We start from the raw sequence: 27760 nt of genomic DNA on the forward strand, positions 1-27760 counted from the left end.
AAATTTACAGGTACCTATAAAGCAAGAGACCATCATGCCCCCCCCCCTTTTTTTTTTTTTTTTTAACCTGGGGGGGTGGGGAAAATCATATTTTGACCAAAGATGACCTAAACTAAGACATTATACTTCTAAGACACACTTTTATGTAGCCTAGAAAAGTTCTTATTAGAAGGGAGGAAATTTCAGTCAGCATCACTGCCATAGTACAAACTACCAAATGAAACAATGATTTGACCAAAGCTTGAATATAGTAAGAACTTCTTTATATAGCATGTTTCCTTTTATTATTCCCCACTATGTCCTGGTCCTAACTAGCTGTATCTGAAATAAGCTTGAAGTTGCATCTGTTTAGGTACAGAAAGCATAATGAGAGTTTCAGGTTCAGAATTACAGATGGTAGTTAACACACAGCTGGGCATGTCATTAAATCTAAAATCTCTGGGTTGTGAATAAGATTTTTCTCAAGAGATCTTRTCCCTAATGGCTTTAAAATGAAAAAATCCTGAAGAGTTTCTACCATCTTGACTGCTGTATCTTTTGTTTGGAAAATGGCTAAGCCATTCACTAGAGGGAGCTAAACTAAATATAGTATTAAAAACAAGCAAACAAACGAGATGACCTTAAGTTCACACAGAAGCACTGAAAGTCAGTAGAACGAGCTAAAAGTAAAGTAAATACTAGTAAAGCAAACATCATCAGAAAATTACAGAAAGCCCCTAAGAATAAGACACACGTGAATTACAAACAACTACTTCGCTTTTATTAAGTGGTATTTATACAAAAACCTTTCTACAAAACCCGTCACTCAAAAAAATTGACACCTTCAGAAAAATGATGCTTTGTATCAAATGCAATATTGACTAGCATTTTAGAAAGAAATAAAAAGAAAGCTTTATTTTAATTACTAGTATAAATACAAGGATTTAGAGTTTCAAAAAACTACTATCCCACAAAATGCATAAAACATTCACATATACCTTCACAATCAAGTCAGTCTGAGAGTTAAACAATTACACATTAGGGGAAAAGTTAAGAAACCTGGATTTAGGAATTGGAAGAAATTCAGGAGCAATTACACATGACTTAGTTGAGTCTTGCATCAGCATTGTCTGGTGAACTCTTGCTCGGAGCTGACCCCTGTTTTATTACCTAATAGAAATTCCACAGCACCTTGTTATCATTCAGAATAGTAGTATGCGCCACAGAAACAATGCCGAACAAACGTTCAGTTTTATCCAAAACTGAAGACAAGGCAATACTTCAGGTCATGTTGCCAGCGAATTTAATAGGTGACCTCTCAGAACTTAAGACACCAAAAGTGCAGTCATATTCTTCATAAAACAAGGCAGATAGACATCTAAGTTAGGAACCTGTGTATATTTGTGCAACATAAGTTTACTCAGTAATTCCTGCTGAAGCAAAACTGCAAATTACTAAGGTTCCTTCCAGAAATGCAAGTTTTATTGCTGAGCACATTGTGTTTCAGGACTTGGCTTAGAAGATACATATAATGTAGTATACTTTTTCTTGTGTGTTTTCTTCTCAGTCGTGATTATATTTTCTTTCTTCTCTTCATCTTCCGTAGTTTCAAGTCTGGATTCAGCAGTTAACCTATAGGCAAAGCAACCATTCTAAATACATATTTAGTTAATAAAAAACAGGGCTAAAACAAAACTTTAAACAAAATCAACAAGCCAACTAGAACACAGGGCTCAGCCATACATGAAGATAGAGCAAGTAGCTTTTAAGAATAAAATGAGACAAAAACAAAGCATTCATTTATATCACTCTCCCCCACATTTCATCACTTTGATAGCGCGTGCGTTTTTTAAAGTCTTATCTGCTGCAGTGATAACTGGTTGTGATCAGCCTTCAAAAAGAACCTCTGGTGCCATGCATGTAAAAGATGAAGTCACATGAAAGCACAACTCCAAGCGAAAACAAGTCTCAGCAATATAATACAAAAGAGAGAAAGTTGAACATTTTGTATTAACAATAGGAAAAAAAAATAGGGACCAAACAAAGCAACATACTAATCTCCAAYCAGATTCTGTGCTACTACTACCCTTATCTTGATTCCTGAACATCTGAAAATATAGCAAGTTTCTTCCCACTTCTTCAGGCTCTAAGTTGCATCATTTTCCAGTGACATGTTTTAACTCTACTATGAACCTAAACAGGAATACAATGTTAACTACCATATTGCTTTTAAAGAGGTAACTTAAAAACAAGATTTAGACATCTGAGCTCAACCGGATGTATAAATTATTTAAGAATTACTTAAAGAGCATACAAATGACTCATTAAGACAAGTTGCTAACCAGTGGTATTTACTCAGCCAAATCAGTTGCAACCAATTAACTATTACACATGATTGTTTCCACAGCAAAATGGATTATGGCAAATGAAGTTCTTAAGCATCTCTTTACATAGCAATGCAAATTATATGCTGACTCACTGCCACTTATCTTTGAAAGCAATTCCCTAATAACTGTGTGGGCTTCTAGTGATCTCAAGAACATCTACTGATTATAGGCTAACCTACAACCATCTACAGCTGCTTTCAATAGTGCTTTTCCAAACAAGAACAGCTGCTGCAGTTGTTAGAGACTTACCTCTAATATTACAGACATACAGCAGAAGATAAGGACTGTGAAAGGAGCTACAACCGTTTTTTTTTGTTTTGTTTTTTTTTTTTGAATTTTCACTCCTAAGTCTATCTTTATAAACAAATATATCAGATAAAGCCTTCTTATCCATTTTTAAGCATGCTGCATACCTTTTTCTACATATATTTTTCCTGCAAGCACTGTCTCAGTAGATTGAGGAGCTGAGCATTTCCCCCTAGGCGAGCAATGTTTGCTCCACCACTCACTTTGCGAGAAATCTCTCGTCTCATTAAGCTACCTTCTACCCAAGAACCTCCTCTGCTCCTAAACCACTGTCATTCTGATGGCTAACCATCTTTTGTCCTCTCACCAGCTGTCACCCCGTTTTAGGTGTGCCGCAACTTCTAAGCGGTCAGACAACTACGTGATGACAAGAACCACCACCAATTTAGGGAAGACAAAAAAAGTGTATTCTTAGTAATCATATTYTCATTAGTTTTTAGTCTACAGCTTCCATTACAGCTGTAATTAGGAACAGATAGCTTGTGCCTAAGCATCCATTTCCATGTTAGATTCTCTTCCTTTGTTCTGCCTTTCTTTTACCTTAAAAAACTGCACCCCCCCCCCAAACATTAGCCTAGTGGTCAAAATTTCCAGCCAGAAGGCCCTACAAAGTTAAAAAAACAGAAAAAGCAAAACCTCAAACACAAATCAAAAGGCCAAATGAAATTTAGTTAACTTTAAACAAGTTTCAAAACAGCATAACTGGGTTTATACAAAACACTTCCATTTTACAGTAATAGGTAGTTGTGTTAATGCAGAATGTGCTACCTCTAGAAAGCAAATTCATGTCAGAAACACCATATTTTCATAAAATGAAAGGGAACAGGTATTAGAATTCATTAYTTCAACAAGAAAGAAAAAATTCATCTTTTTAAGCTACTGATGCACAGCAAAATGTGTATACAAGTCAACATCCAGTAATGTAATTTCCTCAGAATAGAACTATGTTAATAAATACCTAAAAGAAGTTATCAGAGGACAGACACCGACTTGTGAAAATGAAACAAATGAGCCATTTCACATTGGTGCGCTCCCCCCCCCCCTCCTTTTTTAAGTTTTTACATCTATTATCTGGATCAACAATAGATTAGCATGATTTACGTCCACTTACAAAAACCTTGGTTTAAGGTAATATATACTGGGATATTCAGAAATGCCTGAAGATTCAAAGAGTCTGAGCTTTAAGGTAGCAGAGAGAAGATAAGGCCTACAATCCAAGCAAACGAATGGCAGMAACTCATGCCAAGCTCCAGACTTTTCATTCTTAGCATCTTACAGTTGGCCTGCAAACGCTTCAGCACTGGCTGTTCTACAGCCTACAAGTTGTTGAACCATACTTTCATTACTATGCTGAATCCAATTTTTGGAAAATTATCTGTTTTAGTGTGTAATAGATAATGTCTGCATGCTGCTACATATAAAAGGGACAAATTACTGTGAGTTCAGTTAACAGGCTCTATAAGAGAGAACAGCTCCGCATTTTGTTATGAAATGAAGTCTCGTAGAGTTCAAACTCAGCCACTTTTTTCGTTTTTTTCCTAACAGCCTTCTAGTAGTAACATGTTACATTATCACATCTTTGAGCACTCTAGTGCGAGCCTGTTACAGTAAATATCTACAGCCTCAATAAACCAGCTGAGCACTCTTACTATTTCTTTCAAAAAAGGGTTCTGACCCAAGAAACACCGTTTAAATTTTGGAAAACCTCAAAAGGCCACTTCCTCCATTTGGTTCACCGTGATGCCAGTGCAACACAGGGTGGCTACAAGCGTCTGATCCAATGATCGCCTGCAGTGACAGTGTTGGAGAGTGAGCTTTTTCAAACTACACTCCAAGTTGGAAGCAATACTGTTAAGCACCTTAAAGGCCCGGAAAAACTGTACCATCTCTTCAATATACTCAGGACCACCACACTGCTACCTACTATAGAACCCCTCACCCCCCTTGCAAGTACAGGTTTCAAACATGTTTAAGATCCCCAATATCTACTATTTCTGCAGTCACCCTCCAAATATGGATTTTGATTTCAACTGTGTGCCTCAGTTTAACTCTAAAATGGATATACTTCTTAGTAAAATACTTCAGTCGGATGACAAGTTATGCATAAAAAGGTAAGTACTCAGCACAAAAATAGACTCCATCTGCTATTATAGTCAAGAGTTTAGGAGGTCTGCTCTTCACTAGTGGTAAGAAGAAAGCTTCCCCAACACAAACAAAACTGCACAACTTAAACAGCTTTCAGGAGTAATTGTTTTTTTCCAACTTAARTGCAAAAATTAATCCTCAGTAGCACTATTTCATTTTTTTTTTTTAATACAATCACAATCATTTTGCATGGATGTTCATATTCCTATGTTAAATATGAACACATTTAAAACATCCCACCTTGGAGTACATACTTTCATTTGCTATGCTGAAAATCAAAAGAAAAGCAATTTACTTTAAATACATTCATTATTCAAAGTTACATAACCCTACAGAATTTCCAGAGGAAACTGTATCCCCTTTCCCAAACTCCTATTACGCCTCCAAGATGTATGGAATGAGATTAACTGATAAATAAGTTTCATCTGAAAAAGTTAGGGCAAGTAAGTTCTTTGAAACTTATGTCACAGTTTAAGTGAGCTGAAAGTTACTACCCTAATCCCAGTTTACTTGTAAAACACCAAATTGCCATTTGTACCTCAGTAAGCAATATTATTAAAAAGTAACATTACTGAGCTCATGCTGCCCTACAGCTCTTGTATGGACTGCCTTGCTGACCATTCATTCAACATCCTTTGAATTTTTCAATTAGGAATTTAACCTAGCAATTCTTGAGAAATTGCATGAGAACACTTCTGTGTTTTTCAGTTCTTTCATACAGTCTGGTTCTTGTGCCCGACTTCAGAATTCAGCAACCCTTTTTTCCATAAAGAAGCTTCAACAGTTTTGTGACACAATTTATTTTGCACCATAGGAAACTAACTGCAAATGCAACAACTCCGAATTCATGAATGACCCCCTCCCCAAGCCAAGTGAATATGGGCTGACATAAGCATAAATTCAAGGTTTGTTGCAAGTTAAGGTGCATAAGTTATCTCAAGAACTCCTGCATGAAGGACAGCTATCCCCAAAGAGGTAGTCTTAATTTCAAAGTGAACCTACTGTTGACCAAGAAAAAATGTCATTTCAATAACAACTCCTCTTTTGACARCACTGTTTCCCCTCAGAAGCTCTTACCTCTGTTTTCTGCTTGTTTTCACCTCTTGTCCTCTAACTGTAGCTTGTTACTGTTGCCAGTACAACTCTTTGTTGCATGGCCCCACAGAAGCAAGGCACTAATCCAGGTAAAAAACAAGCCAGCCACAAGCAATTTTGAAACCCTGGTAAGTCTCTAAAGTCAGCTCACGCAATATCCCCTACAGCACTGGCACATCCCATAAAGCATTCGCAGAGGGAAATTGATGGGCCAGAAACAAGAGCAGAAGCTATTTAAATAAACTCTTCCACTGAAAGAAATGTTTGTGGAACTATGATTTGATTCTACCAAGTTTCAGCTTTGCAGTCTTGATAAAGGTGGCATAACAGAGGCTCTTTCTACCCATTTAGGAAGATTAATCAATCTCATCAGATGGGGCTTTACTTCCTGAAAATGAATGCCATGCCTAAAACACCAAACAGATTATTAGTTATCTAGATGTCATGCTCAGTCAAATGGCCATAGGCATTCTGTTAAAGAACTCCTGTTTGAAAGAAGTCCAGAAAAGGTAGATGATGTATATGTCATCCAGCTTCACTAGCCAATTTAATAGAGCAGATAAACTTTGGGCATACAATCACTTTTTTAGATCAAACCGAAGCAAGCACATTCAAATATAAATGCAAACTAAGCTGGACAGTGAGAGCTGAAACTTGCTATTTCAATTTCAGAAGCAAAGAACAGCATTTCAACGCAGAAGCATATCTTTTTATAGACCAGTTGGCCTAACAGAAGATATCACTGCCTATAAGCTTTGCATTGCCTATATTACAACAGCAGTGACAGTTAAAAAACCCAAACAATTAAATATTTGAATAATCAGTCTAAATTGTGTTTTCAATGATCACAAATCTACCATAACCTGATAACGTATTCTAAGCTTCTTTAACTTTAAGCATTTGTAAACATACACATACTCACTGCACATATATGAACATTCACTAATTGTTAGGCAGAAGTTATTTAGCTTTCCTTTGTTAAATTATATTAAGCAAGACTCTTCATCAAGCAATGCAATTTATCACCCATATAAGTACATACTGATCACCTCTGACCATTTTTTCCAATCACCTCCTAATCTAGAAAGACAAAGCTTTTCAATACCATTTGGTAGGAATGAAGTTTCTAATGCATTCACAGTTGCTGCAGCCCTTCTGTTCACTGCCTCCTTTCATGGACTAGCAATAACAGAACTAGACAAATTATTGCACAAGTAAACCACTCAAGTGCCAAAAATAATCTCCAATGACATTAGCCTCCTCAGCTGCAGCGTCACACTAGCTGAACACAAAGTAAATCACTTTCACAATTATCAACCATGCAAATGCCAGTGATTTCTTCTCCCCAGAACTTTCCATTTTTAAGTCTACAATCCAGCTCAACTTGCCTGTATTTCTGTGCCTTTGCATTAGCTATAATTCATATGTAGGTTTTACCACATCCAAGAGAGAACAGTCCCTAGTTTCTTTTAGTCTTTAAGAACCCAACTTCTCAAATATTCAGATTTCATCATGACTTCCTATCTCATAAGAAATCAGAACAGGTTAGTGTTAAGGAAGTCTTCATCGTTAACTTAACAAGATCACTAACTGGGGATTTAGTTGTCCATTTATGCAATCAGAAATATGAACAGAACCTATCTGGATTTGCCTTTTATAGGTTCTTATTGCCATTTCAAATGCCATAAAGAAATACACGTGGAAAATTAGGACTCCCCTCTGAACTATTATTTCACCTTCCTCTTACCGCATCTTACTCTCTGCCTCCAAACATCAGCTCCATACAATAACTTCCTGTCGCTGCCTCCTCTCTGGTAGTTTGCCTCTTCAGTTCACACAAACTTTCCAACAACTCCCTCTTGGCAGACATTGTACCTTCCTCTCCAGAGCAAATACGACAAACTGAAGTTACATTTTTCACACCCCGGTTACATGCTATTTGTCTCTTCATGTGTACAGAATATCATCAGAACTCAGCACTATTATTGCTATCCAGCCTCTCCGATCAACTTTCGCCACCCATTTTTGACCTCCCTGCTCTTTCCTCCTCAATAACAGTCTCTGCGTACTTTGACATAGCTATTTAAACTATTTCCACAACAGTCTTTCCAGACCGTTTCAGAAGACAGTACTGTTCAGTTGCACTAAGTCTGTTAATTGTATCCAACAAAACTGTAAAGAATTGATCCAAAAGTCAAAGTATCAATTCAATTACTTCTGAATGTCCTTAATTTTGGATATACTGTACAGAATTCTATGTGTATAGTTATTTTGCTATCTTTGAAGTTGGCTGCCATTCCAGACTCAAACTGGTCTGAAAGGTACTCATTATTGACAAGACCTGAAATATTGTTCAAGTAATCATAGTCTTTCCCAGACAGTAACTACAGTATCTTACCATACCACACTAAAGGATCTTTAAGCTTTCTTCACTTCTGTGTTTCAATCCAAGTCAGAGCCTGTTCTGGAACAAACATGCCCTCTGGAATGTCAAATATCAAGATACATTGTTTTCTTTAATCAAATCATTTAAATTTCAACTCTAGTTACACTGCTATTTTTAAAAGTGTCAGTAAATGATACCATCACTAGTCAGCGATACTATTAATGAAGCTTCCTCAGTTCATCTCATAACCAGTCATGTCTAGAATAAAGTTTTCATAAAAACAACACAAACTTATCATCTAAAGAAACTGTTAATTTACTTCTTTCAGAATACTGCTGCAGCCTCATTAGATGCTTCTGCTGAATATAAAGCTACTGATACTGTGAACATGGTAAGTAACCCTCCCTGTAAGCAACAGCCAAAATACTCATTGAAGGAGAAGAATGGAAACTTAACTGTGGGGCAGACAAGAATACAGCTTTCTGGACTGGGATTGTTTAGGTTTTAAGGCACTCCAGCTTCCTAAACTACCCTAGTCTCTCCTCCCCACCCTCGTATCAGTGCAGCGTTACAACTAAGGCAGAAGAGTAAAAGAAAGTTGCAAACGTGGGAGGGTTCACAAAACTAAAAAAGTTTAGGAAAAACTTCATTGTACATTTGCCAAACAATCTATTCATATCTTCCTGAAGGATGGTTTAAAACAATTGTCTGCTCAGATATCAGATGTGTACGGAATCACAAGTTAAATGGTAAAGAAAGCTAGAAGGAAGGATGGGGAGGGAAGAGAAAATGTTCTTGTTTTTAGTAGCAGACATTAGCAGGCTGTAAGCTCAAACCATCTAACACTAGCCCAGATTTTTTTCAAATATCCAAAAAAATGCAGATTACTTAGATTAGGAACATGAACAGAAGACAAAAGCATCAGCAGGAAAAAAGCAGCATCCCTTTTACCAAGGCAAAAAAGTTGGAGCTAATTACTGTGCTAAGTTACTTTACTATTTATCAGAAAATGACTTAAGTTCTCAGTTCAGGGAAAAAGCTTTATCTTGGTTTAAGAGTTGTTTCAAAAACTGTGATGCATACAGATTATGAAAGTCAATTGTCTGTCAACACAGATGAATTAATAGCATAATTAAATGTTATCYTATAAAATGAAAGTTCTGTTAACCCAGTTTAGATGAAGAACTATTTAAATTATTTTATATTTAAGGCTAAAATTTGAAAGCTGGCAGGGGCTGGAATTGGTATGAAACTGAAGCATGATACCTATTCATGTCACTTGGATATGCAACCCAGTTGTCTGGCAGCTTTGAATGGACCGAGAAAACAGTCCTGTTTTGAAGCAAGAACAAACTGAGTGAACTGTCATGCTACCTGCACATCTTAAACATTTTAAACCAATAGGAACATTATTATTTCGAAGATGCTATTACACAGTTTTAAGAGTCCTTTTCATTAGCCATCATTTTAGTCTTCCTAAAAAGTTTTGAGAGGTTCAATGTAGGCAGCTGGAGTTGAGGAATTACACTGCATGCAACACTTAGGAAACAGATAAAGAATTGGACAGCATAGTTCATGCAGCGAAAGAAAAGAGATGCAGGTCTTGGCTGATTGCCTTGAGCATACACAGAAGCTGACACTGACCTGGGGGCAGCTGAAGTCAAAGATTTATTTCCATTTCTGTCATGTGAAGTACAGGTGTCATGATGCTCATCTCTGATTTTAACTCTCTTTCTTCCTTTTTCAGCTTCTACTACTTTGTGCGTTGCTTGAAGAGCTCTATTTATTGGTGGTGATTCAAGGGCATGTTTTTTTGGAGGGGCATCACTTTGCTCCAAGTTCTTGGAACTCATCTTTGTTTCATCCTTACTTGGCAATTGAGTGAGAGCAGTTTCTTTTGTTGAAATATTTTTGCTGTCCAGGTATTCACAGGTAGAGTCCACTGGAATTTTCTCCCTCTTCTTTTTAGCTTTAGTAACTTTAAGTAACTCTGAGGAGAAAGAAAAAAGGAATATACTGTTTGTACACAAACAAAACTAGAGTTAATCTACTGTCCACCAACATGTTCATACGAGCTATCAAAACTGATAAAGAACACAATTCACACTGCCAAAGATCTTGGAATAGTTCTTAATAACCAACACATATCCCTTAAAGAATACCCATTCTTCATTTTTCAGTCTGTTATCAGCAACTGAAGTTAGCACCAAAAAAAAAAAAGAAGAAGAAGAAAAAGACCTCCTTCTCCCCATCACCTTTACCTTAACTTTTGCCCAGACTTTTAAGTGCACATTCTGAACAACATGAATATGCTCTCAGTTATTTTATTTCCATTTTGGAGGCTGCTGAGGTAAGCTTCCAACCATTAAGATTTTAAAAGAAGTCTTCAGTAAAACCCTTGGGTTTGGACAAGTACCAAAACCAATGCACTCATCTATTTCCCTGTTCATCTTCCTCCACAGAAAACAACTCCCTTGTGTGTATAGATACACAGGTGCCAGCTGTTTTTCAGGTGGGCCACTGTTGTCAAAACTTAGTCCACATCAAGTCGAGCTAGTCAGTTTTTCCTTAATTTGTTTCATATTTATCACAAAGCTCACATCAGCAGCCCATATTGAGAAAGTCAGTACTTCTCATTGACATGGATATCGCTGCTATTACAGAAAGTACCTCCTGAGGATTCATTCCTGTGCACTTCACTCGGCATATCTAGCTATTTTCTAAAGCCTCAGAACACTGATTTTTTACGCTTCAGTCTAGAATTACTGTTAGTGTACATACCAAAGTAAGGTCCTTGAGCAATGTAAGGTTTTATTATTTCAGTTCATCAGTTTTTGTACCAGGTTATTACACAAAAGCAACCATTTTACCATTAGCTTATATCTGAAACTAACCAAACGTCTCTATAAGGTGAATGACATTAATTAAACAGAGGTTGAGAAGACCAGATATATTCTTTCTTCCATAGAGAGAAGAAATATTTACCTTCAGGTTCATATTTCAATTTTAGCTCATCCAGCATAACTCTCAAGTTCATATTCTCACTCTGACAAGCTTGCAAATGCCTCTCATTTGTGAAGAGTTTCCTTTCAACTTCCAGAACCCTTTGGCTCTCATACAAAGCTTTCATTCTCTGCAAGGATAGTTCATTTCTCAAGGTTTCAGTTTCTTTACTGGGGAGGGGTAGAGGGGAAAATTAKGTATTCACTAATCAGACAGTTTTTTTAGGCAGCAAGTACAAAGTCAACTAAACATTCAACTACTTCACATGAAACTCATGTATTTATACATTAGTGCAGAAAGTACCAATATCTGGAAGCAGTCTTCTAGTACAGTGAAAGTTACCACTTGAACTTGACAGAAAGCAGCAAGATAAGTTACTAAAGACCTAATGCTTGTTAAAAACAAAGCTGTACAGAAATACACATATATGCATATTTAACTAATTTGAGAACTTTCCCCTAGCTTACAAATTCACTATTAAGTTTAGTCTGTGCATAAATTATATAAATACTTCTATTTGTGACAACACAAGCTTTACCCAAAGGTGGTACCATAAATAACCACCACAAATGATTATGTTAGTACTCAGTGGAGTACTCAGTACTGTTTCAGAGGCCATTAATCTCCACACCATAAGCACAGAATCATCAGTCCTCAGTGCTCCCAAGGCACTCAGAACATGCCGGTTTCTCATAATAATAGCAACAATGAAACAGCAACTCCTACAGCAGATCAGTATCTCCTCCTAGGAGAAGATAGTCTCACCTGAGGGTTTAAAAACAGTCCTGAGGCCACCAACTGCTACGGAATTTCTAATTAATAGATATATTTTTTTTGGTAGTGAATTCCATATCTCACCTAGATAGCCTAGTGAAAAATTTCAGGTGTTATTATCATCTAGATTTTAGGCTCTTTTCAGAAAAAAGAGAAATATTTACAGCCTATAAGTTTTAAGAAAATTCATGAAGATCCCTTGTATGTTAAAACAAAGCAAAAACAAAGATATCACCTTTTTTAAATTGACAACTATCAACTATCTTATTCATATCTAACACTGTATTAACAACTTATTTCTAAAAAGAACAAACAAAAATTAGTTTCGCAACTATCTGTTGCGACAATAAATAGAATGACAATGAGAACATGTCTGAGCTCCTGTTACAAACAAAGTTCAAACAAATGTTCAACAACATTAGATAATGTGCATATTCATACATACAGTCAATGGACTACATACAGAGAAACACTAACAGAAGAGTGAAAATTAAAAAAAAAAAAATAGCTAGAAGATGCTCAGACTACAACCAACTTCTAGGCCTCAGACCCCTAGGCACTTACTTTGAGTTGTCAAGTTTCATTTGAAGCAAGTCTGCATAGTAACCATCTTCAGATTCTCCTCCTTTTGAACTAGTACTAGCTCTCAATTCTTCTGTGTTCTCATGTAAGATCTGATAAAAGAAAAAGTATCAGGTTGTCAACAACTAGTGAAATTTCTGAAGGACACTAGCTTAGTCCTTAAGTGAAATTTTCATCCATTTTTATCAAGAAGCCTTCTCTGCAGAAGCATTTAAATATACAGGAAACCTTAGTTGCTCTGAGCACTTAGCAGTTTGTTAGTGTCAAAGAGCACCAAAATTTACAGTTCTCTCCTATTCACTAAAAGGAAAAAAAGCAAGTTATCAACTCTAGAAGGTTTTTAGATGGATTTATAAAAGAATATCTTCTTTTTCTACTTTAGAATACAGAATACTTAGCATAATTATGGGGGATTTCCTTCAGCCTTTATTTCTGGACTTCAGCAGCCAAAATCTCAAAAGGTAGCTAATTTCAACAAGAAACATTCAAAGACACAAAGATGATGACCCCTACAGCTGCAAACTTCACAGGAAACATCACTACCAGTTTAAAAATTTCTCTGCAATGTTATTCTCTTCCCTTTCCATTAGCTCACAAGGCAGGTTAGCATTTGTCTCCAGTGCAGGAGTCTGAGGGAGAAAGACTAATGTTCGGACCCTGGAAACTTGTGTAGCAGCACCCATTACTGTTATCCAGTGAAGTTTGTTTTACTGAATGTTAAGACAACTGCAGATTTCTTAGAGTTTTCTTCCAAAAGCCAGAGCAATTTCACATCACAATTTCATTAAGATTATTTTGATCTGGACAAGGGCTTAGACACTTGTCTGTACAGCAGCAAGTATGCCCAAATCGAGCATTGTCCTCCCCAGTATTCAAGCAAACCATACGGGGGGGGGAGGGGGGGAGGAGGAGTAGTATACTTAGGCTTCAGTTACACTAGCTGATTTTTAGAGGTTTTCTGCTTTAAGTGCTCAACAACGAACTGAAGTGCTTCTTTAGTTTAGGCCAGTTAGACTCTCATACTTGCATGCTATTGTGGCAAATGAAAGAAGATAAAAAGCAGTTAGAGGAAAAAATGCTAGCTGAGGCTGTGTGAAAAATGCACAAAACATCAGAAGGGGCCAGAACCTAGTAACAAGAAATAAGATTTCAGACCTTCTGGTCTGCAGCATAAATTCAGTTGAAAGAGTAGACCTTTCAAGTGGTTTTGTCTCAAYTGGTCAAAAGGAAGGGCCTGCGCAACTTCTGATATATAGATATTTCTCCCTTTCTTTCTCTGCCTGCTGCAAATTGCTGGCAAGTTTTCCTACTGGTTGAGTTAGCAGAAGTACATGTACACACATAACTAAAAAAAAAATAAGCTGGCAACAGAATTAGAGTTTGTTGCTGGGGATAGATTTAAATAGATAATCTTACACTAATTGCAAAGATTTTCACTTCAGGAGGAAAAAGTAGTTACTACTGCTCCATCTAGATTGAAATATTCATGTGAACACAGCCACTCCTTATGACCTGTGCAGAAAAATTACTGTTTGTCAGTGTTTCAAGTTACCAATAGTCCTGGAATAAGTTTAAGAGTATTCCATAAAGCATAGCAAAACATACTGAAGAGTGCTACTGCCAAAAAAGTGCCTAAAAGGGTAAACAGAACTAACAGTTGTGGGTTGGACTTCAGTCACAAGGTAAAAGCAAACATGATACATGATGCAGCTTGTGCTTCTGTCAAGAACACAACTGATGACAGTGAATAGCCTTTTATTGCCAAAATCTTCTCATCTAAAGAATGTGATCAATTTGATACATTTGGTTCATAGTAAAAGTGCCATAGATGTAATGAACTTCTTATAAAACACATCCATTTTGTATGTGACACTGTGGTCACCAAATTAGCATATTTTTAGAACAAACACTACTCAGATTTACAACTGTCCCATAGATACCAGAGCCTTATGTCATTCACTGAACACAGGTACTTTTGACGGCTACTTGAATTGATCATTCCATGTCCTGACACTGTTTTTTTATAGCCTTAAGACAAAACAAATGCCAGTCAAGCTTGCAGATGACAAAACTGGTGAAGCAACCAAGCAATCAAGCTGTCTTGATTGCTTTTTAAAATGGGTCAAGCCTAGCTTTATGCCACTTTGGTTAAATGCAGAATAGAATACACTATCCTGCAGAGCATAATCTTAATGAATAAGCTCATAAACCCAAGATCACATTCTAAGGCTGTGATAAGAAAGTACCAAACCAGTCAGTGAGTATGTCAGACTAAGCAAGGCTTACACCTCTACACATATTACCATCAAAAACACTACGGTAGTGTATACAGGTGCTCTCATTTGTATTTCTCACCTTCTAAAATATTCACAAGATGCTGTCAAGTTGCAAAAGAGGGTTGAAGAGGGCTAAAAAAAAAGTGCCTTACCAGAATGATACAGCAATTCCATCTGGTAAAAAGATAATGCTTCAACTGCAAAGTCAATATGTCATCACAGAAAGGAAATAAGTACCCAAGACTTCTAATATAGCTGAGATTAGAAATCACTTATAAAGACTAAATACACACAGTAAAGAAGTGGAAAAGCAGTAAAATACATATTTTTCATTTCTTCGAAATTAAGATCAGATGTCTTTGCTCAAATAGTTGAATTGAATCACTAGACATAACTATGTAAAATACAAAGGTGTGGAACAGCGTCACGGATAAAACTTTTGCCAAAACAGGTAGGCGAAGAAAAAAAAAAAAAAAAAAAAAGAGAGAAAGGCTTTTTGCTTCTCTGAACTTCAGAAGTATGTGTTGTCCAGATATAAGATGTAACATTAGTAGTCAAATAAAGCCATGAGTAGCCTTTGGATTACTTTTCATACCTGAACATGGCCTTTAGATTTTTCATAATTCATCTTCTCGTATTTTAGCCTTTCATTATAAGGCTTTTCTACTTGATCACAGACCACATACCTTAAATTTTTCTAGTTGCCTCACTTTCATAAGAAGATCTTCAATCTCACCATTCTTTTGTTCTAACATTGACTGTAAGCGTTCCAGCTGCTCAAATTCTGCCTGAGAACCTTTCATTTGTAGCAGTGTAGCCATTTGCAACTGGAAAAAAGAAAAGCAAGATCCTCAAAACAAACAGTGGTTTAAGTGATGGAACATACCCCAATCTCTTACCCAGAAACCTTTGGGAACTACAAACCTTGAACTTCACCTACTAGTCATTACTTTTCTAATCCCAAATGTAAAAGAGCACAGGATGCTTAACTAAATACTCATAATTAAACCCTGTCTTCTCAATTATCATAACAGGTGATACTAAAAATCTTTAAGAGAGCCAAAAACTTAAGGAACACACCTGAAGGTGTCATATCTCTCTCTTTAGTGACTAAGTAACCTTTAATATGCTGTCAAGGACACACAAAGCACTTCACATTCAAACCTTAAACACCAAGATAACCAGAATCAAACTACAATCCACGCTTGCTTATCAGGGCTAATATGCATACACCATCAAGAACTTACGTTAATAAAAAAATAAAATAAAACAAAAAAAACACACCCACACCCCACACCCTAGTTTACCAACCATTTTTTGAGGTCCTGATTCTGAGGTATAGATAGCACTTAATATTGGCATTCTGTAATATTCAAAGAATTTCAGCTAGTTCTATGCCTTCAACAGAAGGCATCATTTCAAGCAAAGAAGCATCCTTTGTCATTACAAAAGGAAAAATTTACCAAAGTCAAGTCTTGCACTTCAAGGAGATTTTTCTGGTATTGTTAACATAACAATATTATAACATACAGGCCTTAATACATTCAGTTACAAGTGACACTAGATATTCAAACAGATGGAGAAACAATACAAATATATCAATGGCAACACTTAACAGGCTGTTAGTGATACTGTAGCATTTTTACCAGTTTAGTCAGTATTGATAAGGTAACACTGTAGGACACAAAGTCACAGGGAAGAGATTAACTGAAACAGTTTAGACTGCAGATTAACAGAGAAAGCTAGAGAAGAGCACTTACCGTATAGACATCTCTTATGTCAAATAAATAATATTCATGATTCTGACACATCATTTCCTTTACTAGCCTTTACAGGATGTAGGGGGCAGGTGAATGTTAATCCTTTCCTTTCATTTTCCAAGCATGAAGACACCTAACCTTTTTCCACAGCTTTCACTTAACAGAAGAGCCCACTTTCTAAGTGGCAGAATTGCAAATTGCAGTTCCTCTCCACAAAGGAAAAAAAACAGAACACACACACAAAGAAGCTTGAAAGGATAAAATGGGCTGCAGAAAGTACTCCAGAAACCTTAAGACTTTTACAGGAGTATGGTTTACTTTCTGTTCAGAAGGTATCAGTAAATGTCACATTCAGACATTTTGGCAACCGAATGCTTTTACAACATAATTAACTACACTATTGGACTCAGCTGCTGAATGAGCAGAGACCAATTAATTATACATTGAGTTTTAACACACAGAATCACAATACAAAGCAAAGCAGAGAGAATCCTAACAGGGATTTAAGACAGGAACTTAGGTAACACAGGTCTGTATCTCCACTGCTACTTGTTATCGTCATTCTGAGAATTAAGCACTCTTCTCAGACAAACTGTGTGACCAGATATTTGCTTAAAACTAGAAGATCCAACCTTGTTTTGGGAAATCACAAGACCAACATGAAACAGGTAAAAGTTTTGTGGCATCCCCTTTACAATACCTTGTAAAACAGCTTCACTATCTAGGTTTCTCAACAATTGATGTTAGATTTTATTAGTTAACAGTTTTCATTAACCAACCAGCTGCTATCCTAAAGTATTGCCTCAATTGAATAGTCTAAGACAAAAACAGACTTTTATCCTTGCACTAAATATTGTGAGAAGCAAGTCAGGGACAACCAGAAAAGACAAGGAAGCAATCCAGTGGTGGGTGCAAACAACAGCACGATCAGAGGAAAGAATGAAAACTTTCCCTTTTCCCAGAGACGACATCCACTACTGATAACCTCAATTAATACACAGATAAATTATTTATACACTACCAAGATTAGAGAGAGAAAGAAAAAGCAATTGTCAAGACAAATTGAATGCTACAGTTTGACTGACAGGGGCTGTTTCACTTTTTTTTCCATCTAACAACTACTGCCAGCAATGTCAGCAGACATAGTACTTCCAGCATAATTCAGAGTTCTGGGATAAAACAGTAGCGCTATATGCAATAGAAAAATGCTGATGCACTATTAAATTCAAACAGCACAATGCCATCTGACTTGTCTTTTCTCCCATTTTCCCCCCCCATATAGACTGCTGCATCATATTTCGTGCCTGGTTTAAAGAGAATCAAATTCTCTAGGCTGTGTTCCAAAGCATTGTCTTACCAGACCCCAAGGAAACCCTGGAGTATTACAGTAGTGGTCATACCTTCATCCTTTGCAATTGTTCTCTAGTGAATGCATGCTGTTTTTGTAGCGACTGATATTTTATTTTCACACTGATCAGCTGTCGTTCCATTTCTGCCCTACGGTCCTCCACCTACAGAACATTGTTAACAATTATTACGATGAAAATTATAACATTTGTCACTCAGATGCAGAGTTTTACCATGAGAATGTTATCCAACAATCAGTGTTGGCTTTGAAAATAACACTTTTCTAACAAGAGTACTTGAAAATATCTGCTATTGTCATTACTTTGAGACCAAAGTAAGTATACACTGCTATAGCAGCTGAAGCCAAACCAATAAAGTGCAATAGAGGTTTTTCTTTCGTTCTTTTGCTAGCAGAATAAAGTAACATTTAATCTGCTTCAGTGGTACTGTAGCACAGTTTTGTCCATGGGCATCAGAACAAGTTATTTGGAGAAAATATGAACTACAAATCAATTCAACAGATTGCCTGGATGTGACCAGAAGACAACTTTCCATTTAATACCAGCTTAACTATCAATCCAGCACTAATTCAAAAGTCCTCTCAGATGCTCAGACACCCAGCCATTTTCAGCAAGTTCTTTAAATGGGCAGTTATYGTGATCTTTTAATATTGAATGTGTTAACGTATGTATTAAAGAAGGGTCACCAGCTGAACAAAATTCAGAACTAAGAGCTGCAGACAGAGCTGTCATGAACCCTCACAGCCCCTTTGTCTTCCATCCTGAAACCCAGGTAAATAAGTGATTCCATTAAGGTTACCATCTCCCCAACTTCAGAGGGGGTTAAATTCCCCCCCCCCCCCATAGGTCAGCTCCCAGACACAGTTCAACACCAAAGTAATACTTGAGAAATGGAGACTCAAGCCTGACAGATCAGACACAGATACTCTAATATTTTCAATGCAACATAATAAATAAGACTTTGATTGTTTCTTCTTCTCTCCTCTATACATTCTCAGGTATATGTGGCATAGTTGTACCTCAGCAAAGAGAGAGTTGCCTTTACTTGTAGGGTCCAAAGATTGCTGTAGTGCATGATCCAGCTGAACCTGAAGCTCTTGATTAGCCTCACGAGCTTTCTAAATTAAATCAAAAAGATATTAGTCAATTAAGAATCAGATATACTGCATATAAAAATTAAGTCAGATAGTTTTACCTCTTTTTCATTTCCTATACCTTTATCACAGATTTTATCTTGCACTGCAGTATTTAATTATGCCTGCAGTTCTAGTCAGAAAAAGACAAACTTCTTTCACTACAGGATTTAATATTTTGCTTGCTATTCAGGACAACAGCAGAACTAAGTCCTCCAAAGGAAAACTTGGATAYTTATCAATTCAACTAATAGTACTGAGAGAATTAGCCTTGCTGTGTTAGTGAATCTCAGACTCTTCACTCCCCAGAACAAACTTTGAAAAGGCATTCAGTGGGAACTTGAAATATAATGATAATTATATCACAGTGACCTGTGAAAAGTTCCTGTTAAGAGGCTGAATAACGCTATGAAAGACATCTCCATATGCAGCCTTCCACAGGATAATGCCAATATAGAGAGTACTTAGGAACAGGTAATACCATACTAACAAAAATGCAAGTAAGTCAAAACACCCTCCATCCCACTTCTGTCTTCTCTTTCTTTCCCCCTCCCTCCCCAAAATTCCTTCCTTATTTCAGTGAGAAGCTAGCACTAATCACTCATGAAATTCAGGGATTATCCAGTACTGTCGTGTAAGATTAACGGAATACCTCTAATGCGTTACAGTAAGAAACAACTTCTTTTTCCCTCTCTTCTTTTTCTCCCTGTAGACGCTCCAGCTGATTACGTAAGTTGCTATTTACAAGTTCCAGTTGTTCTTTACTGTACTGCAATTCATTCAGCTTCTCTTCAACATTGGCCTAATCACAAAAATCGTACAAAATAATAAGCTTACAGAACACGATTTTAAGAAAAGCAAGTCCAAATGAGCCAAACAGGTCTGTTAGTAGTAATTATTTTTATTACAAAATACTATTTTGAGAAAGAGGTTGCATCAAGGTTTGGTCGTTACAGCTATCATTGTTTGTTCTGTGGCTATTTTCTTATTGTTAAGCCAATATTAAGGTAGCAATACATACACAGCACCTAAAAAAGAAATGTGCAAAGGGCTTAATTTTATCAAGTAGCCTACATTCCTAACAACCAAGTACTAGTCACACACCTTCACACTTTCTAGTTCAGTGAGTTCCATCTGAAGACTGAGCATTTCTGAAGACATGGTCTCATGCACACGTTCAGACATCATATGCAATTCCTCTGATTTGGCAGCAATTATCTCCTTCTGATGATCCACTTTGTGTCTCAGTTGTTTCTCTGTGAGTCGAGTTTCATCTAGTTCTGCTTTCAGGTTCTCCAACTTAAAGACAATTGACAACCCAGTGATACCATTTTATAATAAGTTCTTCAAAAGCACAATACTTTTGGTTCACATTCTGATCACAGAAGTGTCTTGGAGATACAACTTAACAGTAAGCTTTTAAAAATAAGCTTTGAAAATTGATGTAATTCACAAGGCAACTATGCAGATGCTTGTTTAAAAAAAACAAAAAACCCAAACAAGCTCTTATCCTAAGGCCAATAATTTAAGCCTGTGACAACATCTTTTTGATCTAAATTATACACTTATTCTTAGCAAGATGCAGAATACACTCACCTTGTTATTTATCAACAATACTTGCATTAAACATTCTTGATCTTTTCTCTCTAGTTCTAGCTTTAATAAAAGCTATCATTAAAATTTTAATTTTCTTTTGCAATAAGTAGTTTAAAAAACCTTATGAGCTTAGTTCTGAATCGAACTACTCAATTTATATGAGAAAATAAGATAGGGCTACACAACATAACTATTGGTTAGATTTGTTTGGGTAGTAAGTGTGCAATTATGAATTCAATACCTATTATATAAAATGCTATCTGCAACATTTTAGCAGTATATTAAGCTCCAAACCTTGTTTTTAAGGTCACTGATTTCCTGTCCATGAACTCTGGCAAGCTGTTCCTTCTGTTTTTCCAGTTGCATGTTTTGCTGTTGCTTGAGAGCATCACATTCAAAACTCAAGCTTTCCAGCATTCTATTCTTGAGTTCAATTTCTCTCTGAAGAGAGTATTTCTCTTGTTCAAATTTCTGAAAAAACAACATAGTAAATTCTAAATGTAGTATTCATAAATGCTTGAGGAACAATTTACTAGATACAGGCTCAGAACCAAGACACTATCTGCTTAAGGCCTTTAGCTTCACTGCTAAAGTGCTTCAGCCCGACTTAGGGAATTGGGATTTCATACCCACGTTTCAAAATATAACAGTCTGCTTTAAATTTTTAGGGTTTATTTGGTTGTATAACAGTCTCTTTCATACAAACTGTATATTTCTTCCCACTCAAAGCGCATGGGCATTTTTTCTGCAATTATAACAAAAAACTTCAGTGAGAGCTTGTGTGTCCTATTTCTACCACTAATGGAACAGAACTGTCTCAAAAATTATTACAGTGTATTGAATCTTCTCTTACTGTTGAAGAGATGGATTCTGTCTGGTAAAGACATTTATAATGTCTATTGTTTTGTGATAAATCCCATTAAATTCTCCAGATTGAAAATTACTTTTTAAAATCAGCTTCCATCTATATCTGATCAGATACATTTGCGAACTATGAAGGGCAGCTTCATTTTGCTCATCCATTCAGCTGTGCTTCCATTTCACATGTGCTTTACAGCTGCCTCTCTTGCACTAAGCCCACTAACGGCAAACTGATAAAAATAAGTGCATTCAGAACAGCAGGGTGATGCAACTCTCCTCCAGGGGTCACACAAAACAAACAAACATTAGCTCTATCACCAGGCAAGGGATTGCAATCCACAGCCAGAAGCAGACCAGATTAAAAGAAATGGCAGATCTGAAGCATGGACAGGCTAAAAATCAATATTAAATATTTATGAAAAGTGAAAGAGATTCCCAAGATTGAAAGTGTTTTGCAAAATTACTAAGAGGAATATTAAAAGATTAAACAAACCTCTACCTTATAATATTTACACTCTTCTCTTTTCTAAACTGTAAAGAACTGTACCAATAAATCCAGAATTCCTTGGTATTTAGTAAGTTAGAAAGTGTGAAACCAAGTTTACTACTGAAGAAATCAATTTTACAACCTTGTAGTGTTATTGTTCCAGCTTTAAGTAATACAAATTTTGTAGGGAGAAGATAACATAAATCAACTGTTAAACATGCACAAAATGCATGCTCTAAAACAAATTTATTTAGGAATTAATATCCATTTCACATTAGATACAATTAATTCTACATGATAGTGAGCACAACATCCATATACCAGTCTTACAACTTGGTGTAAAATTAGCTATAAAATCCTGTCCCACCTAGATAAAATTGTGCCCAGTGTCTTAGAGCAGAGATAAAAAAATCCTCCCTACAAATATCTAAATGAAAAAGGTTTATTAAAATTAATCTAGACTCTAAAGGGCACTAAAACATTTGTGTTTTTCAGAAAACAGTTAAATTAAAATCAAAATTCTTGACTTTTTTCTTATTCCAGGAGTATAAAACAGCACCTCAGTTTTGTCAGTCAATTCACGACGTGTTTGATCCAACTGATTTTGAACTTCACTTTGAGATTCCAATAAATGCAAGCCATACTGTGCTGCCTTCCTTCGTTCATTCTCTGCTTCCTTGAGTTGTTGTCGAAGACTTAAAATGGTCTCTGTTTCCATTTCTCTTGCTTTTGTTACTTCCAGACTACAAACACAAAACGATTAACAAAACAAAAATATACTGTAATGAATTATTGTATTAATCTGAAAGAAAATTTGGATTTTCTTTCTTAATTAGGATACAAGAGTATGTTTTTGTATCACTATAAAAATAAATAGCTCACTAACAAATGGTCTTGCGAACAGTGAAACATTAGCTATTTCTTTGTCAACCTGGTTAATATCTTATTCCTCACTGTATCTTAAGTGATAGCATGCGATGAAACAGCTCAGCAGGATGTTCCTGGAAGAAATACAACTCTTGGATGAATGCTCAAGGAATAGCTGCTGAATACAAACGCAGCTACATCCTACAATGCCAAAGTCAAACAGCTTACAAAAAAACATAATCTGTCACAAGCTCATAACAAAGTTTTAAGAAAAATGCATTTTGAGCATTTCATGCCATTATTCCAACTCCCGCTTCAAATAACAAGCTAATCTCTATTCCAACACATTTATATTGTCAATGATACGACAATTTAAACTTTCTGCCTGACCCCCTTTATTAAGGGCAACCTGGTGGGGGAAAACAAACAAACAAACAAAAACACACAAAGAGGCTGGACTAGGTAGAAGGATCATCTTAAACTGAATTCAAACACAATTGAAGGGACAAAATTCAGTCCTAGGCTGAGAAGTTAAGCCAACAGGAAAACAAAACCTTCACTAATTTCCATTGAACAAYACTACCAATGAATTTTAGAGGTAATTGAAGCAAATCCTAGCTAAAGCTATTTAGAATAATAGGACTATGAGGTATCTTATATGAAGAAAAAATAAAGGTGATGCACATATAAAATGCTCAACAGAAAAAGTCCATATCAAAACCAAAGTAGCTCTAAACTAGAACAATTCAAGTGGAGCCCCTTAGCCTCACAACTGTTTACTTGTTCAAACTTCCAATCTTGTTTCAAGAGGCTATCTTACATAATTCAAAAGCATGCAAAAAAAATTCAGATAACTACAAGGAACATAATAGAAATACAATTCCTGCATACCTTGCCCAGTTTCACAGCATACAGAACTTGTTCATTAGAAACACAGAGTTCATCTAATATATAGCCATCATGCCATATATAATGGAAGAGCAGGCAACAAGCTAGGAAATAACCTCCTAAAAATGCTATTATGCATATAATATGACTGATATTTTTAGTGTTATCAAAAATAGCACAAAGCATAGAGTTATCCCAAACTCTTTTCACAGTTGGACAGAATACAAATTGGTCAGTTCTCAATCTTCCACCATAATACAAAAAAACAAGACTAGAATAAACCTGGTCCAACTAGAACATTACTTGTGTACATAAGTAACACTTAATAAGATTCATATAGGCAGCTGTATTAGCAGAATATTTTACTCCTAACAACATTATACAGGATATACAAACAGATAGAGGTGGAAGAAATTATGTAAGAATAGATTTCATGTTAAGAAAAAAAAAGGAATTTTAACATGGGCCATCTCCACCCTCCCTCCTTTTTTAGAGCAAAGCATAATGCTTAATTGCGTCTTTCATCACTGTTCTCAACTTTAAACTTAGATCAGTTCAGGTAACATATCTGTTTGCCATATGCCCTGCTATACCATCTCTTTGCCATGTATTTCAGAAAACTCATCCACTTCCATCTTCATATCATAAGACATAAATAAAGGTTGCTTTTGCAGGAGGAGGTCAAAATACCCCTCCCCCCCAAAAAAACAAAAAAAAACCTAGAAGGAGTCAAASTAACTTCATGGTTTTGTACGACAGCTAGCTCCCAAATCTAATACCTAGTAAACCTGCACATTGAAGAAAAATGCTATTAAGACAGAAATTGCCAAGTGTGTCATGCTCTGCACAACATGAACAAAGAATTTTCTCTCAGAAACTATACAGTGACAACAATATACAATTACAAAAAAAAAAATCTTTGTGGTCAATTTTTTCAAAGCCAAGGTTCATAATTCTTGCATCACTTACTCCTCAAAATTAAAGTCATTCTTCATTGAAGAGCTTTCTCAGTGTTTTTTGGTTTTACGTATGTAATTTAATTGTTACCATTTCTTATTGGCACATACATTACCCTTGTGAATGTTAGAAAGATGCTTGTCTTAATCCGCACCAAATTTCACAGTTTAATAAAGAAAAGATTATTAATGAGTCACCACTGTARTGTAATGCCTTCACATTTTGTTTGCTAACTTTTATGCAATAAAGGTACTTCTACTAGAGTTTCACAACTTTCTGTTTAAACAAAAACTTATTTTGTAATATAGAAGGACATCATGCCAAAACTGTGCTACTTTCTTTCACAGTGACAAGACAGAAATTATTGAATTCTATTTTTCATATTTTCAAGCATTTGTTGTTGTTGAACACATGTCATAGACTTGATCTGGCCAGGCTCTGAAACTTCAAGTATTCATATTCATCTACTGCTATGTTTGAAACACTTACTCTAAAGTCTGCACACTTACTCCAAAAAAAAAAAGTTTGAACACACAGGAATTTGGCATACCTATAATATCTAAGAAGTGTCAACAATATTATTACTAGCACAAGGACAACTACAGTAAACACTGTACAGAATTTAGTAACGAAATGCATGATGGTAATTTGTAATGTTACAAACATAAGTAGGCAAGAGCTCGTGGTGTGAATTTGTGTAGACAAAGGAGATAGGTTTTCTTATTCCTTTTTTGAAATGAATAAGGATTAATCAATGTTTATTTTCTGATCAAACAACAATAACACACTAAGATTTCAGATACAGTAATTTGATTGCTCCTAGCTTACGAAGTTAACTTTGAATGACATTTTTAACTCACCTTCAGAAGTCCATTTAAGTCTTTGAGTTTATTCTCTTGTTCTGCCTTTTTAAAGATGGCAACAGTTGTCTAGTCTGGATGAGTATAAACCACAGCTAGAGCAAAGCTCTCCATAACAGTCCTTTTCTGAAACAGCTTGATGCCTGGGTCTGTCTCATGAAAAATGCAGATCACTAGTTAAAACCCCACAGAAATGCAAATCTTATTCAAATCTCACTTAAGGCAGCTGTCAGATAGTTGACAAATAGCCAGATTAGGCAATGCTGCCAAGGGACAGATGCTCTGCAGTTAGCCTGTAGAGTAGGGAACAGGCTACACCCAGGGTCACCTACTTCTAATACATATTTCATTTTTAAAGGGTGTTTGGGAATTTTATCTTTCTCTCTCCCCTACTCCTTCAGTCTCTTTTGCACTCTCCTCCAGTTTTGCATACAAGATCTTTGTATGTTAACAAATCACTTACTGGATACTGTCTAAAAGATTTTAGGTTCTGGTTTTCTTTAATTTTACACCCAAAGTATGGGGGGAAAAGACAAATGGGTTTCCAACTATAACAGAAAGTATACATACTACACTGAGTATTAGGAAAACAAATAAATATGGCTTTTCTGACACTGCAGGAGCACAGAGATCCTCAACTTTATTATCTGTTTCGGAGAAGGCTGAACAGAGAGCTCCAAGAAGCTTTGTTCACAAGCCTATAACGTTATAAAGGGAAGTCACTGTTTGCAGTTTCCTGCCACACATGCAATAGATTATTCAAGAATTCTGTTTTAAAATAAATTAGCTAGCTAATAAACCCAAGATTCAAAACAGAATTAATCAGTTTTCATACTCTGCTGCTTAGACAGAGTTCTAGCTTTTCAGTCCCTGGGAAACAGTCACATTTCAGTATCCACAACAAAGACCAAAATCACTTTTAAAACACTTACCTAACTTTGTATTGTGTGCTCCCTCTAGTCAGTGTGTAACTGCCAGCATGAGGAACGGTCTCCAACCCTGAGGMAGCAGGTGGGCGCGACAGAAACCAGTCTCCTTACATCTATTAAGAACTCCAAGTCACTCACTTTTGGCTAGATACCTTCAAACGTTTTATGACAGATTCTGTACTGAAGGCTCTGGACCTTGTTTACTCAATCGTTTAGGTACTCCTTGATAAAAGTAACGGGAGGARATGAAAAGGCACTGCCCTGGCATGCAAGCCTCCCGCTCCCCTCCAAGACTACACTGCTAATCCCAGGGACCATATCTAACACTTGTCTTCATTCTGAAGACAACTAATCCCTTCACCAGTCACTTCAGAGGTACTTACAGAAGTCTGCTGACCACTACCATAAATAGCAACATAATTTCTCTCCCCCAGAGCAGGCATTCTCCTTACAATTCATTTCAGTTACTCAAACAAGTCCACTTCTTCACCTGCCAAACTGAGACACTCAACAACAGAGATAACTTGGGGGCTACTCAGCTTCCACAGAACATATTCTTGGGTGGACAAGTATTAAAAAGAAGAAAATCCGACTCTAACCTGAGTTTTCAGTCACTACAGAGCACTTAGCCAACCGACACCTGGCTCCGTCGGTGCTTCGCCTAACAAAGGAGCGAGCAGAGCGACCGGCGGGGCGAGCCCGGCGACGGGAGGGACCTGACGAAGACCGCGAGGCCCCCGGCCCAGCCCCCAGACGCGAGCCCGAGAGAACGGACGGACGGACGGCTCCGCACCCGAGAGCCCCGCGGCCCGCACGCAGAGGAGGCGACCCGGCCCGCGCAGCGCCGCCGCTCCGCAGCCAGGGAAGCGGCCGCGGGAGCCCCCCCTTCTCCGGGCGAGGGGCAGCAAGGAGACAGCAAAGGCCCCGCGCGAAGGAAACCCCCCTCGCACGCAGACGCCAGAGCTACCTCAGCCCAACGGCCGCGCCGGCCCCGCTGCCGCCGTTCAAAACGGCCTCCGCGGCGCCGCCCAAGCCTCGCGAGAGCGGCCGCCATCCGCCATCCGCCTGCCCCTCCCCCCGCCCCCAGCCGCTGCCCAGCGCGGCGCATGCGCGGGGGAGGCG

At 37.0% G+C, this 27760-nt stretch overlaps 1 protein-coding gene across 5 annotated transcripts; it reads right to left on the reverse strand.

Annotated features, from left to right (window-relative positions):
• Positions 1 to 738: 738 nt before the first annotated feature.
• SPDL1 (spindle apparatus coiled-coil protein 1) lies at positions 739 to 27694 on the reverse strand. Of its 5 annotated transcripts, XM_026061327.1 has the most exons (15): positions 27606 to 27694; positions 26642 to 26751; positions 25710 to 25858; positions 22697 to 22880; positions 21084 to 21260; positions 20298 to 20492; positions 19846 to 19995; positions 19080 to 19178; positions 18094 to 18204; positions 15620 to 15760; positions 12640 to 12749; positions 11284 to 11471; positions 9943 to 10288; positions 8311 to 8394; positions 1534 to 1611 (listed from the first exon to the last, which is right to left on the reverse strand). In XM_026061327.1, exons 4-14 carry the CDS (start codon positions 22853 to 22855, stop codon positions 8355 to 8357), a joined length of 1716 nt encoding a protein of 571 aa, XP_025917112.1. In that variant the 5' UTR covers positions 22856 to 22880; positions 25710 to 25858; positions 26642 to 26751; positions 27606 to 27694; the 3' UTR covers positions 1534 to 1611; positions 8311 to 8354. The 5 variants fall into 5 exon arrangements, with proteins under 5 accessions (XP_025917111.1, XP_025917112.1, XP_025917108.1 ...); XM_026061326.1 differs by lacking the exon at positions 8311 to 8394 and having other exon boundaries at positions 739 to 1611; XM_026061323.1 differs by lacking the exons at positions 1534 to 1611; positions 8311 to 8394 and having other exon boundaries at positions 9723 to 10288.
• Between the last annotated feature and the right edge of the window lie 66 nt (positions 27695 to 27760).

The sequence above is a fragment of the Apteryx rowi genome, unplaced genomic scaffold, assembly GCF_003343035.1.
Source record: "Apteryx rowi isolate R43461 unplaced genomic scaffold, aptRow1 scaffold_18, whole genome shotgun sequence".
Classification (NCBI taxonomy): domain Eukaryota; kingdom Metazoa; phylum Chordata; class Aves; order Apterygiformes; family Apterygidae; genus Apteryx; species Apteryx rowi.

What these genes read in the sequence shown, in the direction of transcription:
- SPDL1 (XM_026061323.1), bottom strand. Translation starts at nt 22,855, where the DNA reads ATGGAAACAGAGACCATTTTAAGTCTTCGACAACAACTCAAGGAAGCA. An exon ending in GGCAACTAGAAAAATTTAAG is followed by an intron (nt 12,750 to 15,619) that starts GTATGTGGTCTG and finishes TTCTTTTATCAG; the next exon opens with ATCTTACATGAGAACACAGA. An exon ending in ATTGAAATATGAACCTGAAG is followed by an intron (nt 10,289 to 11,283) that starts GTAAATATTTCT and finishes CTTTCTCCTCAG; the next exon opens with AGTTACTTAAAGTTACTAAA.